Consider the following 20,715-nt stretch of genomic DNA (forward strand, 5'->3'; position numbering starts at 1 on the left):
AATTCTAATTACTTAATAAAGGTATCATGTTTAGTATCAGTTATATCCCAATTACTAGTCATAGAAAAATTATTTAACTTCATTCCAATTTTTCTTTGGGTACTCTACTAAAAACAAAATATTATACCTTAAGAATCATAAATGCACACTACTTCAGGTTAACAATAAAACTGATCTTTTGAGACAACAAATGTGATAGTATTTTCAAATACCCATTAAGGAATTTTGTAATCTGGATAATATAACAATTCGTCAATATAAATGCGGATTAACTGTATTTTCATAGAGGACACGAGCTATTTCCCTCAGGCTGATTGTCAGGAAAAGAACAAGAAAGTGGGCAACCTCACTTTCCTCCCTATTCTAGACTTTGTTTCTAAAGCATCAATCTATCACCAGAATAGCTCAACCTCTTCAGCTACTCTATAGCTTCCCTTGCTATCTGTACTCAGTTACCCAAACTTCTTCAAAAAGTACCCGGTAGAAAAGGCAGTCAAGACCCAGAGAGGTGTGGCATATAACTTTTAACTTCACCCTGAAATTTAAAAAAATGTTTAGCTTATCTTTTTAGGACTAGTTCCCTGCAGCTATAGGCTGGAAAAATGGTAAATAGCAGCGGTAACAATCACCAGGTCAAATAAAACTGCTCTGTGTTAAAGGATCTGAAGGAGACACTCTACCTGAGTAAATGAAGTGTACTTGGTCCCTCTGGTTTCTAGAGTTTTCATCACGTTCTGTGTTCTCTCTCCCACTACCCCCTTCTGGTTTAGAATAAGAGGTATGAACAGGCTGCCATAGGAGGAGATGGTGGGCTACCCTGCAAAGAACAAGGAATATCCTGAGGTTTCCTGAGAACAAACAGTAATATCCCGGCTTCAAACTGTCTCTGGAAGTCACTGCATCACAGTGGTTCCACTGGGGCTGGGACCACCACCTAGAAGCAATTGGAACGGTGTCGGGACAGGGGAGGGCGGCCCTTTCTGGTTGTCACAGTGAAGCTAAATACCATGTAATGTGGGACAATCCCCCATTCCAAAGAGAAGTCCAGCCCCTTTGCCAGCGGTACCCTCTTTGAGGAACACTGAGGGAGCTCCTTGAGGTAGAGACACCGTCTTAATGAATCTCTGTAAAGGAGCCCCTCATTCTTTAGCATCTAACCAAACACCCATAGTCATCAGACAAGGAAGGAAAGAAAGAAAGGAAGGGAGAGCAGTGATTACGGACTTTCTAAATCCCTGTTCTGCCATCGAGAGTGCCATGGCCATGGACAAGTTACTTTACCTCTTTGAAGAGATTTGCTAGTCTGTAAAAAGGGGGTAACAGCCGCCATCACCATAGCTTTATTGTCAAGATCAAGTAAGAGGGAACATGTCCAGGACCTTGTACAGTACTAGCAGCTGTTCAGTAAATGTTAGTTTTTTCCCTTTTTCTTCCCCCTGAAATTGCCAGTTGCCTGTATCCTGATGTCTTGTAACATCCAAAGGTTGGTTCTCTGTACAAGGTTGCAAGCGAGTTGGTAATGCAAGAGAGTCGGTAATGTGAACAAAAATGAAAGAGTAATTGTTCCCTCCGCCTCCATTATTATCTTCGCCAGCACACACACCGGTCACTGAAACTTGATGGCACAACGGTGCTGTTATCAAGTGAACTTTGGAAACCTGTAGCACAGGGCAATGCCATGCGCTCCGGAGCCGCAGGTTTCCAAGAGTCCCACAGGGACAGAGGAAAGGGGGGTCATTTTTACCCACATCTCTCCGGGGAGAAAAGGCTTTATTTTTCAGGATCAATAGATGTTCCCCCAGCTCTTCTTAAGATGCTTTTCCTCCTTTCTGAACCTCCCCCCAAGTTCAAGACCCAGAGGCCCAAGTCCTTCAGCAACACCAAAAACTTCCGTATATAATCAATCCTGCCCTGGCATCCCAGGGGCACCTCATGGGGGAAGGGGGCACAGAACCTACCAATAGTGGGAATGCTTATCGAATCTGGGAACTCCCCTAATGGAATCTCCATCCGCACTCTTGAGAGGAATTCCTAACATTTCATTATTATTGAATCACTCTGTGGTCTCATATGTGCACTCCGCTAACGAGAAGTTTCTAGCAGAGGGTGAACCTCTGTCTCTGGAGAAGAAAGAACCTGAACCCACAGTCTGGTTCTCATTCTTGGCCTCGTCTCAGCTTGGGAACCAGCAGAGAAAGAACATACAAGCTGGGGGTAGCACTAAGCACACCGGCCCCACCCCTGTCCTCTGGGGTTGGTTTCTCAATGTACATTTTAAACATGTTTCATTGAGAAGTACCAAGAACAAAATAACTTCTTCAAAAACTGGCAATTTTTTCTATTACAAGAAAAAAAATGATAGTTTTTATTTTTGGTGGTTTTCATTACCAGGATTGTAATGATTAAAAGAATTTGATTTTATTTTTTTGGCTAGGTCAAAAAAATTCATCATTCTTCAACACGCTCTAGCCACAGCAGCAAGACTCCCTGGCTCCAGGACTGTAAAACCCACCAGCAAAAAGCACAGGTTCTTAATATGCCAACCCTCAGGCACCTGGAGAAGCAGTGCACGTCCACCTTGGGTCACACCCCTGTTCCGATTCTGTTCACAGAAGACCTCAGAACCTGATCAATCATTGCTCCCTGTATTCTAATCCCTTAGAATTGCTGGGGGACAGGCTGGGTTCTGCATCCATGTAATCCATACAATTCTGTGCTGAAGCAGAGCACACACAAGAACGTCAAGTCTGGAGTAAAGCCAATTTCTATACCGTTTATCAGCAGGCCCCTTACATACAGAGTTAATACTGTCCCTGCCTCCCAAACAGAATTGGGGGTGGGCACTAACCCACCCCAACATCGGCTACATCCAGAAAAGGGAAAGGGCATTTAATGCGAAGAATGATTCACTGAAATACAAGCATGCACTGCAAATAGCGTTAACACCAAAATCCTTCCGTTTTAAGGTACTTTAAACACATAGGTACATCATTCAGCACAAAACAAGCGAAAGAACAGGACTGTTTTTTTAATCTTAAAACAATAATAGGAGGGACAGGTTAAAAAATTTCAAACTACTGATGACTAGAATTAGAAAAGCAGGCAGCTTCCCGAGGGCAGACTAGATGTACCCCCCCATCACGTGATGGCCGGGGGAAGACTGGACCTGGGCCACACAAAGATGGGCCTGGCAACACTGGAGAGAGGTCACAGCTGGCTCGGGGTGCCCACGCCCTGCTGGCCCTGTTCCCACCCTGTCTGCAAGGCAGGGCTGAGGCAGCTTCAGAAGGCACTGAACCACACCCTCGAGTGTAGTGCCCCCCCCCCCCCACACACACATTTCAGAAGTTAGCCCCAGTTTCCAAAGTGCAAACCAGAAACCATCCAGGTTAAGTACAAACGATAACCACTGTGGTCAGAATATAAAGTTGACTTTGCCAAGCATATACAGAGAATCAAAAAGCTGAGTTGCTAAAAGTGGCCTTGTAGGTGTTAAGTTTTTTGTTTTTTAATGGAGGAAGATAGAGGCCCAGGAATGCAGAGCTCAGAGCTTCCTCGAGGAGGCAGTGTTGGGTCCTGGCCTCCAAGCTCTCCAGCCTCCCCAGTGCCCTGCATTGGTCCTCACTGCCTTTTCTACGTGACTGCCAAATAATCTACGCTGCAGGTTATCACTCGCCACACTCCTGACCAAACACACTTCTACTAACCCACTTGGGGAAAACCTTCTGATGACAAAATTATCACCCAAATCTCCATGAGGAGATTAAAGAGCTCAAATTATATTTACTGAAGTGCAAACATTGACCAGGCATCTTAAACACATCTCCCAGATTTAGGTATTAATCTTAAGGCTGTGAAGGTCAGTGATCAAATATAAGAACATTTCCTTTCATGAATTAAGCAACATCCTAACCAGATTTTCTAAATCACTCTATAAATATAAATACCTTTCATGGGTACCAAGCACTGTGCCAGCTTCTCTAGTATACTGGTTCTCAAACCTAATTGCACAAAGGAATTCCTTCCAAAGCTTGAAAAGATCTTGATGCCTGGGTCCCACCCCCAGAGATTTTAATGTAATGAGGTGGTAAGGCCTGGGCATCAGTATTTTAAATACTGATGGTGACTCTAATATACAGTGAATTTTAAGAACCATTACCACAGGGAACAAAAATATATACATAAAGTAGAAACAACCCAGACGTCCATGAACTGATAAGTGGGTAAATAAAATGTGGTGTATCCATATAATGGAATAGTATTTGGCAATAAGAAGTACAAAGTCCTGATATATGCTACAATATGGTCAACCTGTGTAAACATGTTAAGTGAAAGAAGCCAGTCACAGAGAACCACACATGCTATGATTCCATTTATATGAAATACCCAGGAGACAAATCCATAGAAAGAGAGAATAATGAGTGCTTACCAGGAACTAAGGGAGTTTGGGGGAAATGGGGTGTGATGACTGCTAATGGATATGGGGTTTCTTTTTGGGGTGATGAAAATGTTCTAAAATTGATTGTGATAATGGCTGTACTACTCTGAATACACTCAGTCACTGAACTGTCCATTTTAAATGAGTGGACTGTACAGTATGCAGATTACATCTCATAAAGCTGTTTAAAAGAGGAGAGAAATATAAATTCTATGCCCAGCTCTCAAGGAACTTACAATCTAGCTGTAGAGGAAAAAAACATAGATACATACATAAGACAAGTATCAGAGATTTTAAAAAGCAATTAGAGAATTGCCTAATGCACAAAATAAAAACTCTAAGTTCAGAAGAAGGCTTCAAAGCCAAATGATCTGATAGTTTTCTTTTCTTACCCAACCATTCTTCTCTGATTTGAAGAAAAGCAATGGAGAGTTTGGATCTCATCAGTACGCTGCCGATATCAAAGGCCCCAAAGTTTCAATTTCCAAGTTTGTGAGAAACGGAATGACTAATTTAGCATTGCCAGGGAATTTTTTTAATCCTGCAGGATACAGGCTGTTGGGAGTTCCCTGATGGTCTAGTGGTTAGGATTCTGGGCTTTCACTGCCGTGGCCTGGGTTCAATCCCTGGTCAGGGAAGATCCCAGCAAGGCTTGCGGCATGGCCAAAAAAATAAACAACTAAAAAAGCAGAATACAGGCTGTTGATGGATTACAGTGACTCTCAATTATCAACAGGGTTTTTGAAAGATGAATTTGGTGCTCTAAATACTTCTTACGTCCCGGGTTTGGCTTCACCTCTACCAGAGTTTGGGCCAAATAAACTTACATGCTCACACACAGAGGAAGATTTTCATATATAAGGCCCTGTGATACACAGGTGTTACAGGACATACGCCATAAAAACGATACGTTAAAGTGCTTCCTATCCTCGGTGTTCCTAAAATTCTTCGTACTAATAGTTAAAAAGTGTTTACTGTGGGAGGGGCTGACCCAGAGAAAATTCCTACTTTAGGCAAGATAGGATTTTGTTTAGCAATCTTGTTTTGTCTTGGCGGGGAAAGTTACTGTAAGAACACCATTTGTATTTTTTCTAACACTTTTTGGGAACGTTATACATTTGAATATATGTTTTGCTTTCATTTCCAGAAAACATACCATTATCAATGAAAGAAGGCTTGGCCTGTATCTTAGAGCCTCTTTAATAAATGTCTGTTGGAGCATATTTAAAAGCAGGTGGTAATTACATTTTTAAAACTCCTAGAAATCTTATTATCAAAATATAAACTCTGTTCTCCATTTTTTTTTTTTTTTTTTTGTGATACGCGGGCCTCTCACTGTTGTGGCCTCTCCCGTTGCGGAGCACAGGCTCCGGACGCGCAGGCTCAGCGGCCATGGCTCACGGACCCAGCCGCTCCGCGGCATGTGGGATCTTCCCGGACCGGGGCACAAACCCGTGTCCCCTGCATCGGCAGGCGGTCTCTCAACCACTGCGCCGCCAGGGAAGCCCTGTTCTCCATTTTACAGTAAACTTAAAATAAACATACAGCCATTGGTGAAGGAAGCAGGTTGAATACTGCATTTAGTAAATCTGTCCTGCTATACCCTGGTGTGCAACAAGAGATTCCAGGAAACTTTCAGAAGTGACTTGACCACTGTTAAATATCCTGGGTTTAGTCAGACCAACTTTTAGGCAAATCATCCACTGAAACCTAAAAAATCCTGCAGCATCCTTAACTCAGACAAAGAAGACAATAATTCTGAAAACAATGTTTAATAATAAGGACTAAGAAATAAAGTATTTAATTTTGAAACATACCACACTCAAAACCCCAAGAAAACTTCAATTAGACAGACCTGAGCCCTCGTGCTTGCTTCAAATCAGAAATGCCAAAACAGGAGATTAGTGTTTAATTCGAGCCAACAGGTTTCTACTAGCTGTTTTCAACTCAAATTCTCCCCATTTTTCCCACTTTCCTTCAACCAGGTTTAACCCTGTCTGTCCCACTCTTTACCATATACATAAACATCTTCACTACCAAACTTATTTTTGAACACTATTTCAAAATAAAAAGAGCCAATGTCACTGTTTGCAGATGACATGATACTATACATAAAGAATCCTAAAGATGCTACCAGAAAACTACTGGAGCTAATGAATGAATTTGGTAGAGGAGCAGGATACAAAATAAATGCACAGAAATCTCTTGCATTCCTATACACTAATGATGAAAAATCTGAAAGAGAAATTAAGGAAACACTCTCATTTACCATTGCAACAAAAGAATAAAATACCTAGGAATAAACCTACCTAAGGAGACAAAAGACCTATATGCAGAAAACTATAAGACACTGATGAAAGAAATTAGAGATGATACAAAGAGATGGAGACATATCCCATGTTCTTGGATTGGAAGAATCAACACTGTGAAAATGACTATACTACCCAAAGCAATCTACAGATTCAATGCAATCCCTATCAAATTACCGATGGCATTTTTCACAGAACTACAACAAAAAATTGCACAATTTGTATGGAAACACAAAAGACCCCGAATAACCAAAGCAATCTTGAGAAAAATGGAGCTGGAGGAATCAGGCTCCCTGACTTCAGCCTATACTACAAAGCTACAGTAATCAAGAAAGTATTGTACTGGCAGAAAAACCGAAATATAGATCAATGGTACAGGATAGAGAGCCTAGAGATAAACCCACGCACATATGGTCACCTTATCTTTGATAAAGGAGGCAAGAATATACAATGGAGAAAAGACAGTCTTTTCAATAAGTGGTGCTGGGAAAACTGGACAGCTACATGTAGAAGAATGAAATTAGAACACTCCCTAACACCATACACAAAAATAAACTCACAATGGATTAAAGACCTAAATGTAAGGCCAGACACTATAAAACTCTCAGAGGAAAACATAGGAAGAACACACTATGACATAAATCACAAGATCCTTTGTGACCCATCTCCTAGAGAAATGGAAATAAAAACAAAAACAAACAAATGGGACCTAATGAAACTTAAAAGCTTTTGCACAGCAATGGAAACCATAAAAAAGACAATGCTCAGAATAGGAGAAAATATTTGCAAACGAAGCAACTGACAAAGGATTAATCTCCAAAATATACAAGCAGCTCATGCAGTTCAATATCTAAAAAACAACAACCTAATCCAAAAATGAGCAGAAGACGTAAATAGACATTTCTCCAAAGAAGATATACAGATTGCCAACAAACACATGAAAAGATGCTCAGCACCACTAATCATTAGAGAAATACGAATCAAAACTACAATGAGGTATCACCTCACACCAGTCAGAATGGCCATCATCAAAAAATCTACAAACAATAAATGCTGGAGAGGGTGTGGAAAGGGAACCCTCTTGCACTGTTGGCGGGAATGTAAATTGATACAGCCACTATGGAGAACAGGATGGAGGTTCCTTAAAAAGCTAAAAACAGAACTACTATATAACCCAGCAATCCCACTACTGGGTATATATACCCTGAAAAAAACGTAATTCAAAAAGAGTCATGTACCACAATGTTCATTACAGCACTATTTACAATAGCCAGGACATGGAAGCAATCTAAGTGTCCACTGACAGATGAATGGATAAAGAAGATGTGGCACATATATACAATGGAATACTACTTAGCCATGAAGAGAAACGAAATTGAGTTATTTGTAGTGAGGTGTATGGACCTAGAGTCTGTGTTACAGAGTGAAGTAAGTCAGAGAGAGAAAAACAAATACTGTATGCTAACACATATATATGGACTCTAAAAATTTTTTTTAAAAATGGTTCTGATGAACCTAGGGGCAGGACAGGAAGAAAGATGGAGATGTAGAGAACAGACTTGAGGACACGGGAAGAGGGAATGGTAAGCTGGGATGAAGGGAGAGAGTAGCACTGATATATCTACACTACCAAATGTAAAATAGATAGCTAGTGGGAAGCAGCTGCATAACACAGGGAGATCAGCTCAGTGCTTTATGTCCACCTAGAGAGATGGGACAGGGAGGGTGGAAGGGAGATGCAAGAGGGAGGTTGATTCACTTTGTTATACAGCAGAAACTAACACAACATTGTAAAGCAATTATACTCCAATAAAGATGTTAAAAAAAAAAAAAAAGAACCAACGGACCAGGAGAATGTACCAACTAACAAGGCAAATAAAGTTAAACAAAGACTCCAGGAACTAAGTTTTAATTAAGAAAAAGGAAAAGAGCCCCTGAAAAATATGAGGCAGAATCTTGGACACTGATGAAATACCAAGAATTTAAAAACTATTATTATATTAAGAAATAGTCCTGCCTCTCTAAATTAAACCCCGCTAGGCCTCTGCAACTTGCTTAAAATAACTCCATGTGGTAAGTCCAATTGATAGGTTGTATTTACCTTCACTGTATTCAAGGTCCACCTCCCATCTCACAAACACAAAATATAAAGTTATAATATTTCTTGGTAACTAGAAAAGGTGCAGAGATTAACCTTTTAAATCCCTGCCTGTCCTTCTCTGAGTTTTTCTCAATTTATCCACTTTTTAAAGTGTAAGAGTTTCCTCCTGTTTAAAGTTTAACTAGTCTTGGTCCAGTTTGGAAGTGGAGTCATTCTACATAGGTTTGGAGTCAGACTACCTAGGTTTGAATCCCACCTTTGCCACTCAGTAGTTGGGTCACTTTAACCAGAACTCTGGGCGGCTGTATGCCTCTTTCCTCACCTAGAAACTGGAGATAATAGTATTTCCCATGGGGTTACTGTGAAATTATACACGTGAAGCAATTATCATGCTGCCTCGCACACAAGGAAATACTCAATAACTCATCCATGACCACGTTAGTGCCGAACTCTTCCTGAGTCCAAGAGTTTACACTGACGAGTTAACCGCAGATCAAGGAAAAATCAAAGAGGAAACATTATTTATGCAAAACCCCCTTTAAATGCGTTCAGCCAATAGAGAGAAAATTCCCAGAAAAAAAATGTGCTTATAGTCCAGAGGGTTCTTTTCTTCATGCAGCTCTGAAAGTATAATTCATCCTGAATAAAAATAAAGAAAGAAAACGAATGTATCTGGCTTTCAATTCTTCCTGGTTATCCTAAAGAAAGTCGGGTTTTGAGTTTTTCCCCCCAGCATTGTTTATAAAAACCCAAGTCAACAAGAAAGAAAGAGTCCCAAATGGCCCAAGTTATTTTTAATGCAGAAAGACTTATATGAGTTATGTATTTACCCTCCTACAATCTTTCACAATCTCTCAAGAGATTTTATTCAAATATCTAAAAAGTCAAGTTGTTCTTTGCTCAACATTTATTCAGGAGATGAGAAACCTGTCCTATTTTTCTTTAAAAGTTATCTCATTGGTCTAGTCCAAGATCAACTTCATCCCTCAGATACAAAAATACTTTCTCCAAGACACCCTTGAAAAGAGTAATGGATGGTTCCTTCCAGCTACTGGAAATAAAGAATATAAAACTCTCTTTACTGCTGTTCATCAACACCTCCTCCGCACAGAAGGTGAAAAACTGTATCCCAGTACCACTTCACACCTGGTTTTTCTTTGACAAAAGGTTAGAATCCACTTTTAACTCTTCAAATCTTTCTGGACTACAAAGATTTAATATGAATCATAGTGATAGGCATGAAATTGATTCCAAATTTTATTCCATTTTTTATAGTCTTCAAATATGCAAATTGATGTCTGATTACAAAAGGTGGAAAAGCAGTTACCTTAACAAACATAATTGGAAAATTCACATTTAAAAGAGAAAGCAGTATAGATGGAATCTTAAATCACATAGTAAAGAAAGAAAAAAAAATTTTAATAACACTCTAGGCTACATTCCTGAATCTAGAAAAACTAAAGTCTATTAGCATTATACGACTTTGGGTCATACAAAGTATTAAAGAAATGGCTATAGGGATTAGTCTTGAACAGCAGCTAAATCGGAAAGCACAATTTACTTCTTCATACTAGTGGGGAGGGGGAATCCAGTCCTAATCATTACCAGGGGAAAGTTCAAGACAAACAGCTTTAAAGAAAAAAAAAAAAGCACAATTAGTACATTGTCAATAACTCAAAACCTTACTTTAGATCTTCAATATTAGTCTAAAACGTGACGTTTCAGAGCATAAATGTATTTACCGTTCCTATTAAGTTACACATTTCCTTGAACCAAGTATTTTTCCAAAGAACCCATTCACACACACACAAAAATTGGAAATAAAAATATCTACTCCTTTAAAAGTCCCTACAAAGCATATACAGAAACTTGTTTTCACATTTGTGATAATTTACAGAACTTGTTAGCAAAGCCTTATGAAACATAGCTGTCCCGCCCTCTGCCCTCGCAAATGAAGCAACAAAATAAGAAATCGAGGCAAATTCTCAAACAGAAAAGGAAAACAAAATAAAGCACCAAAAGGAGAATCAATCTATGAAAGAACAAAATTTAGTAACAGTCTAAAAACAAAGGAAATTCTAATCTACACTCGAAACTCTTACCCTTGACAGCACAGAACAGAATATCCTGCCTTACACATTTTGGAATTACAATTCCGAAACGCTAAATCCAAAAACAAAGCCGCCCGGGGGAAAATAACAATTGCGCAACAGATCAACAGCTCCAACTTTCCCCTTGGCCCCGGCGCGGCAAGGTTTGCACGCTATAAAGCACGAAAGGGCCAACTGAGGGCCGCCGTGACAGCCAACCGACCACTGTCACGGCGACCGAGGCCACGCTCGCCCCCCGGGAGGCACCACGCCGGGATCGAGAGGCCGGGGGCGCAGCCGCCTCTGACCCCCGAGTCCACTGCCCCGCCGCCAGTTCCCGGCGTGTTGCACGGGGACAACTCCCGGTCTCCGAGCCCGAACCTTTCCCTCGGCTCCAGGGGGCGCGAGGGGGCGAGGTTCGGTCGCTGTACGTCGGGGCAGCCTAGCGCGCTGGGTGCTTTATGACCTCCTCCCGCCCCCACCCTGGGGACTGGGCATTCTCGCCAAGCTGCCTAAGGGAGATCCCATGGATGGACCGATCGATTACTTTGCACAGAAGCACCCTCAGACGGCCCAGCGGAGTGAGGGCGCCGCAGCCCGCGCCCTCGGAGGTCACGGGCCGAGGGGCAGCGGCAGAGAAGGGACTCCGGCTCCCAGCCCAAAGGAGACCTCAGTTCCCCCGAGAGCGGCCCCGTGACTAGGCACATTTTTGCCGGTTCCGAGGCTGGGGAGCCGCACAGCCCCGGAAGGGCCGGGCCGCGCCGGCTCAGACCGCCAGCGTCCGCCCCCTCCTGCCCCGCTGCCTCCGGGCCGCTCAAATTCGGGAGGGGGCCCGGCCGGGGCTCTAGCGGCCCGGGGCGTGGTTAGAGACGCCCTTCGCCCCACGCGCGAGGGCGTAGCCCCCCCAACCCCAACACAGTCTCCCCCGGGGGCTGCGGGCGCGCTGTCAGTCCCACCACCCGGCCGCGTCCCCACACCCCTCGCAATCCCTCTGGTCCTAGCTCCCCTCCCCCGGCCCCAGCGCAAGCGCAGCGGCTCTGGTGTGCGCGCGGCCGCAGCAGTCCCGGCTCAGGCCATAGACGGGAAGAGAGACCAGCTGTCCCTCCCGGGCCGCGGCTCCCTCGCGCCCCCGCCCCAGTCCTGGCACCACCTGCTGGGACGGCAGTCCCGGCGGCGGCAGCTCCAAGTCCATCATGCTGAGCTAGGGACGGTGCTCTGAGGCTCCCCGACGGCGGCCCTGTCCCGGCTGCCGAGGCGCGGTGCGGACAGGGCGGTACTGGCGGCGGCGACGGCGGCTGCTCCTCTAGGATCCTAGGAACTAGCTTCTCCGCGACTCGGCCCGACTCGCCGGCCGGGCTCTTGCCCGGCTCCGCCTCCCGACCCCCGAGGGCGGGGCAAGAGCCCAAGCCCTTCCTTCCCCCGCCGGCCGCGCGGTCTTAGCTTCCGAAAACCCCCACCCCCGCTCCGGCTGACGCAAGAAGCTGGCGGTCCTGGGGCGGGAAAAGGCCGCGGGAGGGGGTAGCAGTGGGCGGCCGCGGGCGGGGTGCCGGGAGGAGGGCCGCCTTAGGCCCCCGGTCCCCCGCTCTCAATTTACCCTCCCCGCAAATACAGCCAACGCTCTCCGCCCGCGGGATTAAGAGCTGTTTGCCGAAGGTCGCTGGGGTGCGGGTGCTTTGAAAGTTTAAACAGTTGGAACAAACACGCCTGGAGACTCCGTAAAGGCGCTGGTATCGGAGCTGCGCTTCCCTGATTTGGACTTGCAGAACCTTGCCCCGCTTTATCTCACCCCACCGCCCGAGAGTGGCGCCAGCCCCGGGGGCGGGGGCCGGAGGCTGGGACCCAGGCCGAGCGCACCGCGCGCCGCACTGTCTCCCCGGCTCCCCTCCGTGGCTTGGGCCCGTTGGACTTGCCCGGGGGAAATGAGGACCGCGCGGGGAGTTCGTGCTCGCAGTCACCCTGAACGCCCTCCACTTACTCCCACGCCTTGCACTCTCGTCAGGCTCTAGTCGCCGAGGGCAAATGAAGTCTCTTTTGCTCGGAGAGTGGTTGATGTTGCCCACCCGGAGCGTTCTTTTCCCGCCAGACCGTACACGCCACACCACAGATGGCGTCCTCTAACACCGTGCGATGCTACTACATGTCATAATCCTCAGAAGTTTTCTTTTCACGTACTCACAATATAATTTTTTAAATAAAAATCCAAAAGACCAAGTTATAAAACTGCAGTGTGGACCCGTCCTGTGAAAACATGTACCTAGAAAAAAAATTAAAAGTCGTTCCTCAAAATATTAATGGTTGTAGGATCATGAATGGTTTTTATTTTTCTCTTTGTTACTTTAAGTATGTTTTAATTCTACGATGAGTATGTATTACGTTCCACATTAAAAACAATTATTTAAAAATTAATCATTGCCCAGAGAAAACTTCAAGTACTTGAAAACAGAATATTGTGAAATCTTATGATTTAAAAGAGAATAGATAGATGGTTTGGTTTTGCTTTTTTCTCTTATGCAATAGCAATCTTTCTAACTCTTTAACAAGCCTGGTTTTCAGTTTCTAACTTCTTGGAATTATGCAAAACCAGGTGAAGTAGACAGTTCCTGGAACCGGTTTTACTATTTCATTCAAAAACCTGACGCCCCCCCAAAAAAAAAAAGCAAGCCTGACTACAGCCGACCAATGCCCCCAAAGCTGCACAGAACTTACTTTCTCTTGGTTGCATAATTTGACACTCCCAGGATTTATCTGTAAATTTACATGTTCGAATATTCCTTAAGGTAAGTGAAGCCCAAATTAATCACTTGTAAATGAAGTAAGTTTCTTCAACTTGAACTAAACTCTTTCAGCTGTTATGTGAAAAGCCTACAAAATGATCTGCAGGCTAACAACAAGCTCAGGAGAAATGATTTACAATGAACTTGACATGAAACATGCGAAGACAAAATGAAATGACATTTGTGCGTCAAAGAAGGGCACAAGAGTATATTGTTAACAATTCAAGTTACTTATTAAAATTAGTACATCCGAGAAGGTAGACTGTGAGCCCAGGAGGCAGGAGATAACAAAGTCATATACGACATGGTTGCTGCCCTCCAGGAGTTTATAAAGTGTTTGGTATTTCCTTGTTAGGCAACAAATTTCCATGGAGTTTAGACTGAATGAAATAAACTCTACTTTTGCAAAACTGCAATTACTGGGAGTATATTATTTCAGGCACCTGCAGAGTATGTATTTTCAAAGGGAGGAGGACAATATGATAAGAGTCTGAACATGTTTAAGAAAAATAAAGGAAACAGCTAAGGAAAAGCTGTTTGGCATTGTATGGTGGTTCAGGATAAGAACAGTGAACCCCAGTCTCAGACCACCCACGTCAAGGAGATTCCTGGTCTTTGCAGAATTCTGAAGTAAGATCATATTCATGTGAGAACCTAGGCCTTGCCCTCTAAACTTATATATTGTGCTATGAGGGCACAGATGCTATGGATTGAGAAGTTCCAGGAGAATGCTGGCTTTTCTCTCTTATCCTGGTGCCATGGGAGTTCTTTTACTGCCAGGCTCTCCTTGCTATTTTATTTTTTCTCTCAACTAGTTTTACATTCTACTAACCCTTGTACATTTCCATTGCTGTCTGAGTTCTTTGCCATCTTTAGAAAGAGAACCTTCCATGTATGCTTGAGATAGGGCAGAATTGTAGTACTTTGCCCCAGAGTTCTCATGAAAAACAAGCATCATCAGGTAATCCTTCCAAGGATACAAAGTTTGGATAGTGATGCAGTGACCCATTTATTTCAGCTTCTTCTCCGTGATCTAATCTGCCAAATTTGCAAGGCCCAAGAAACTACCTACTATTTCAAAATCCTTCATCACCTTGAGGCTTCTTCCCTCTTCTTTTCACTTCCTTTTAGTTGTACTCTATGTTTGAGCCAGAAAATATCCAAACTCCCTTGGAATTATCATTGAAATTCTAAATTTGTCCAGCTTACAATTTAAGCGTATCGGGTAGCTAGTTTCCACAGATGGCGCCCAGTGAACCCCCCTCCTGATATTGACGTGCTTGTGTAGTCCCCCCACATTGCATCAAGGCTGGCCCTGAGACTTGCTTTAACTTATAGAAGGAGACTGGAAGTGACACTATGCCAAGTCTCCACCTAAGCTTTTTTTTAAATTAAAATTATATTTTAATACTTATTTTCTTGGCCATTTAATTATCACTTTTCTTCCACAAAAACTTTACTGTTGAACTCCAAATGTTTAACAGCTTCAAGTGAAACTAGGACCATAATTCACTACTTCTGTAGGTTTTAGAAAGTTATTTATAAATGTCAGGAATACCACAAATTTGACATCAAGAATCATCAGAAACTTTAAAAATCTTCAGTTCAAAAGTTCATGTGGACCAATTTTAGTAGGTTCATAAAGTTACATCTTGCTACCTGGGTGCCATAATATATAAAAAAAAAACACCGTAGAAATACACAAACAAAATTTTCCTTCATATTATAAAAATTACCTGTCTACAATCCTTAAAAAGTTGTAATGCACAAGAACCACTGAGCTCCAACTACCTTTCTTAATTTTATCACCACATCCTCTATGCAAATCATATGCCCTGGTCAAATTAGTCTTTTCATTTTTTTTCCAACTATATCTATGATTTCCTACCTCTATATGTTTGTTCACATAGGTTTCCCACCCAAAAGTCCTCCTTTCACTCTTTCTCTTGCAATCTCATGCCCACTTAAAGACCTGATTCAAATAAACCATTCTCTATATAAAGATGTCCCTATCCTTCCCAACTGGAAATGATCTTCTACTATTTTTGGTGCCCTGTATCACTTACCATTGCCTTTCTATTCTATTTGTTACTTTTCCAATTAGATGTTAAGTTCTTTGGCATCTGTTGGCCACAACAGCTAGGTTGGTAAATACTTTATGCTATACTTGGCATTCTAGATGTTGAATGGGGATGAATATGATTTTCACTTTCTGGGAGTAGTGGCATAAGCAGTGAAAGAGGTTGCATGGACTCGGGGGTCAACATCCAACTCCAGTTCCTCTGTGTTACTTTGAAAAGAATCACCCCTCTGACATCAGTGTTCTTAGCTCTAAAAGGAACGGGATGCACTAAGTAAACTTCTAAGGCTCATCTTGCTCTAAGATTGCTTTGCTTGGTAATTACTTCCTCTTCCTTTTTACAAATGAAAATGCACATTGATTGCTTATCCATAACCATGTTAAATTTGAAAAATACTTTACATGCAGCATTTTACATTTGACAGGAAATTATTGTTAGCAACTGAGAACAACTACACTGAAGAGATGTATTTAAAAATAGAAGTATCAGAAGAATTTCATTTTACTGTCATCTGTTCCAAAGACCTCAAAGATGCTGGTTTAGAAAGGAATCACTGAAACATTTAAAATATATATTAAATACCTCTAGCTTAGGTTTGTTGACTTTGAAATATGACTGGAGAAAGAAGTATTCATCTAGCCCACTAATTTAAAGAAACATGAAATATTCTTTTGATATTTTCTCAAAATTTGTCATGTGTGTCTTCAAAAAGAAAGATTAAATTTAATTTCTGTTAGACTATTATTCACTTTTATTCCTTTTCCAATTGGAATATATTTTAATTCATGTGTTCAAAAAAATCAGGCAAGGAAATATAAAATTATGTTGATTTTTAAATAACATCTTAAGGTTTTTGGCATATTTGAATTGCCTACTTCCATCCAAATTTAATTCTAAATCAGGGTAGTCATCTTAATTGCAATTAAATAGAATCTTAGGTCTTAATGAAAATAATGTTGAAGGTACGTTACCCAAATCACCTCAAATTCACAGAAATTAACATTTCAATGCATGTTGCTCTGAAATGAAATGAAACAGTTGTATATCACCAAAGCCAGTTTTAACTCGTATAGTTTCCTGCTCATAGTAGAAACAGTGCTCTACAGGAACTGCAATGAAGTGAGTAAAGAGAAAAACCCAGTTTAAAAGAGTGCTTTTTAATTATGTATGTTGATACCTACATAAAAATATATGCATAGGAAAAAAAAAGCCTGAACGTATAAGCTCCAAAACGTTAACCACAATTATTCCGATTAGTTAGATTACTGATGATTTTTATTTTTCTCATTTTTGCCTGCCTATATTTTCCTAAATAAACATATATTACTTTTATAGTAATAAGCAAAAAAAAAAAAAGTGGCAGTCGGGTGTAGGGGTAAGGGAGGAACACCTGCTTTTCTCCCAAGACACTGGGTCCATCTCATTTTCATATTGAATTTTAACCACAAGCTTTACCAATCTTTCCATTCTGCATTTACTATAGTGGAACCTGGAGAACTTGACCACATCTTTAAGAGTAGTTGATGGTAAGGGTCTAAAGACCCTTTGCTCTTTCAATCTGCTGCTATATTTGCAAAGTTTCACTCAGCAGAATAGGAACCCCCAGATAAAGATGGAATTTTATGAGTACATAGAGACTAAGAACCACAGCTTCCTAGTGATATGCAAAGTTGCTCATACAGAATGTTGCTGTATGGGGACATTAAACAGAGTACAGAAAAACACTTACACCTAGAGCTGTGTCTCTAAGACCGGTTACCAAATATTAATAATGGATGTTGAATATCAGACAATTTTCACTTTCATCTTTGTACTTTTCTGCATTGTTCAAATTTTTACAGTATGTATTTTCAGAATTAGGGGGGAAATCCACTAAACTGTTTTCATTTTGGATAAACAAAAGCAAAATGCAATGACGGGATAGCAGAGCATCCTCATGGACAGGGCTTGCAAAGTCTTTAACATTCAGAGGCTAGAATGTGAAAAAGGGAAGTAAGATTTGCCAACATATTTCTTTCTGGCACAGACTCTCATTTTGACCTTTGAGTAATACTGGAATTAAAAGAACCTTTAGAGATCTTCTGGCCCAAAGATAGCAAGTAAGTTTTACTTTGGTTGCTAACACCGGTTGATTGGTAGTAACTGCCTACAATGATTTGCTGAGAATTCAGAAGCAGCTTCCTAGTTTGGTAGAAGAGTATCAGTGATTGATTAACAGTGTCTGCCATGGGCACAGACAGATAGGAGTGATTATAGTATCAGGTGTTTTCCCTTCCTGATCTAGTCCAACTCTCTACTTTTACATTTGAGGAAATTGAGGGGTGAAGTGGTTAAAAATGATCACAGAATGAGCTTTTGGCAGAGCCAGGTGTAGAATAACATTTCCTGACCCCTGGTATTATGTTCTTCCAGCACAACAAATTGATTTGGACTTTTGAAGGCATGTCTAGCACTGGGCCAGACCTAAAGCATCAGGTATAAATTTTATTTACATGTCAGCACCTTATTTTTGGAAGAGATTTAATAACCCAGTTTATTAATGATAATAATTATTTCATATATTTTATAAACATTCCCTACAAATCATGGCAATGTGACTAGGTCCAATATTATAAATCAAAAGACTGCAAAACAGGGCTTCCCTGGTGGGGTAGTGGTTGAGAGTCCGCCTGCCGATGCAGGGGACACGGGTTCGTGCCCCAGTCTGGGAAGATTCCACATGCCGCGGAGCGGCTGGGCCCGGGAGCCATGGCCGCTGAGCCTGCGCGTCCGGAGCCTGTGCTCCGTCCGCAGTGGGAGAGGCCACAACAGTGAGAGGCCCGCATACCACAAAAAGCAAACAAACAAACAAACAAAAAGACTGTAAAACAATGAAATGAGTTGCTCATAGCTCAAGAAAATTATTTTATCTGAAACTGGCTGGATCTAAAGCCCAGGCTCTGTCTACTCTAGGTCAGGTCTCTGCAGAGTCCCTTGACTGTGCTGCATTTACTGAGATTACTCACTGCAGAGCTGCCTGAAGATTACATTTTTCCACATTTCGTTCAATTAATTCCCCATAGACGGGATGATAAAGTCTTTTTCACTAGAGAGAAAGCTTGCAAACAAATATGAGAGCAGGATTTCTACATTTAAGAACCTCAAAGTGAAGTGTAAGGAGAAACTAAATGGGCTATTTGCAACTTCAGCCTCTCCACCTAATGACAAGGTTCTAATATTTCTGTTTTAATGAAAAGGTCTAAGAACAAGACTATAAGCTATTGTAACCCTTGTACTTCTTCCAATACATTAAATTTCTCTGGTTGTATGCTTCTAAAAAGCTTAACATGCAGGTAACTTTAATGTCAGTTTAGAGCCATCTCTCCTCATAAGATTCAGGTACCAGTTCATCACATTTTCTTTCTCCTGGTGAAAAATAGATTATTTCAGTCTTTGGAGTTCATAAACTTTCAAAAGTCTGTGATGGTAAATGTACAAATTCACTTGCCTTTTTGAGTTTTGACTATGGGCCATGCACTTTATATGGATTATCCATTTCATTCTCTCAGGAGACCAATGACATAGGTATATTATTACCCCCTTTAGAAATGAGGAAAATGAGGCTTAGAGAGGCTAGCTAATTTTATCTATGCTCAAGCAGTTAGTAAGTAGCTGAGCAGGTCACTCTGGATTTAAAGTTCTTAAGCATGAAGATTTGCTGTCTCCCATGGATGTTTAAAAAAAATGGCAAGGGTTAATTAGGGAATTTGGGAAGAAATATTTTGCCAAAAATTATCCAAGTAATTCACTCATTTAAAAAATAACAGTTGGGCCTTCCCTGGTGGCACAGTGGTTGAGAGTCCGCCTGCCGATGCAGGGGACACGGGTTCGTGCCCCGGTCCGGGAAGATCCCACATGCTGTCGAGCGGCTGGGCCCGTGAGCCATGGCCGCTGAGCCTGTGCGTCCAGAGCCTGCGCTGTGCAACGGGAGAGGCCACAACAGTGAGAGGCCCGCGTACCACAAAATAAATAAATAAATAAAAAATAACTGTTGATGAAGTGTACCATGCTGGGCGTTAGAGGGAAGACCAAGATGAGTTAAACTTGGATCCTGCTCTCAAAGTCCTTATAGTCCTGTAATAAAACATTACAATTGACCATAGCCAAGAAGTGGTGAATGCCACAGGGCCGACAATCTACCGAACTTAACGGCAGACAGTCACAGTTTTCTCTTCAGTTTTAAAGAAAATTGACACAATGATTTCTGTAAAACAGCTTTATTGAGGTATAATTGACATGTAAAAAATGGCATATATTTAAGTATACAATTTGATAAGTTTTGATATATATGTGTGAAGTCATCAACACAATCAAGATAATGAACCCATCTATCATCCCCCCAAATTTGCTTGTGCCTCATTTAACTCCTGTTTCTCCCTGTCCGCCAACCCATCCCCAGGCAACCTCTGATCTACTTTCTGTAACTATTAATTAGTTTGCATGTTCTAGAATATTATAAATGGACTGAGACGATATGTACTCTTTTTTTAATCTGGCTTCTTTCGCTCTGCATAACTGAGATTTATATATGTTGTTGCATGTAACAATAGCTAATTCCTTTTTATTGTAGAGTAGTACTTATCGTGAGAATATACCACAATTTGTTTATCCATTCACATGTTGATAGATATTGGGTTGTTTCCATTTTTTAAGTTACTAAGCCTTCATGTATAAGTCTTTGTATGGATATACATTTCATTTCTTTTGGGTAAATATCTAGGAGTAGAATAGCTGGGTCATATGGTAGGAGTATGATTAACTTTATAAGAATCTGCCAGGCCTTTTTCAGTCCCACCAGCATTTTATATCATTTTACAGTCCCACCAGCAAACTATTAGAGTTTCAGTTCTTCCACATCCTTTCCAAGACTACTTGGTACAGTA

General features: G+C 41.7%; 1 protein-coding gene across 6 annotated transcripts in view; it reads right to left on the reverse strand.

The window, feature by feature from the left end:
* Positions 1–20,715, reverse strand: part of NFE2L2 (NFE2 like bZIP transcription factor 2) — a 102,228-nt gene that overhangs the window by 21,835 nt on the left and 59,678 nt on the right. For 2 of the 6 annotated variants that reach the window (XM_024732875.1, XM_024732879.1), the window contains exon 1: positions 12,089–12,299. The exons of 1 other annotated variant lie outside the window; for it this stretch is intronic. Coding sequence is in view for 2 of the 5 variants with exons in the window: in XM_024732876.1 (XP_024588644.1) it covers positions 681–728 (48 nt within the window). In the remaining 3 variants the exon portion in view is untranslated. Of the gene's footprint in view, positions 1–680; positions 2,787–10,950; positions 11,075–12,088; positions 12,301–20,715 lie in introns of those variants that run through there. 3 more of the 6 variants (XM_024732877.1, XM_024732880.1, XM_024732876.1) reach the window with 3 other exon arrangements.

This window comes from Neophocaena asiaeorientalis, unplaced genomic scaffold (assembly GCF_003031525.2).
Source record: "Neophocaena asiaeorientalis asiaeorientalis breed wild unplaced genomic scaffold, Neophocaena_asiaeorientalis_V1.1 scaffold96, whole genome shotgun sequence".
Taxonomy (NCBI): Eukaryota; Metazoa; Chordata; class Mammalia; order Artiodactyla; family Phocoenidae; genus Neophocaena; species Neophocaena asiaeorientalis.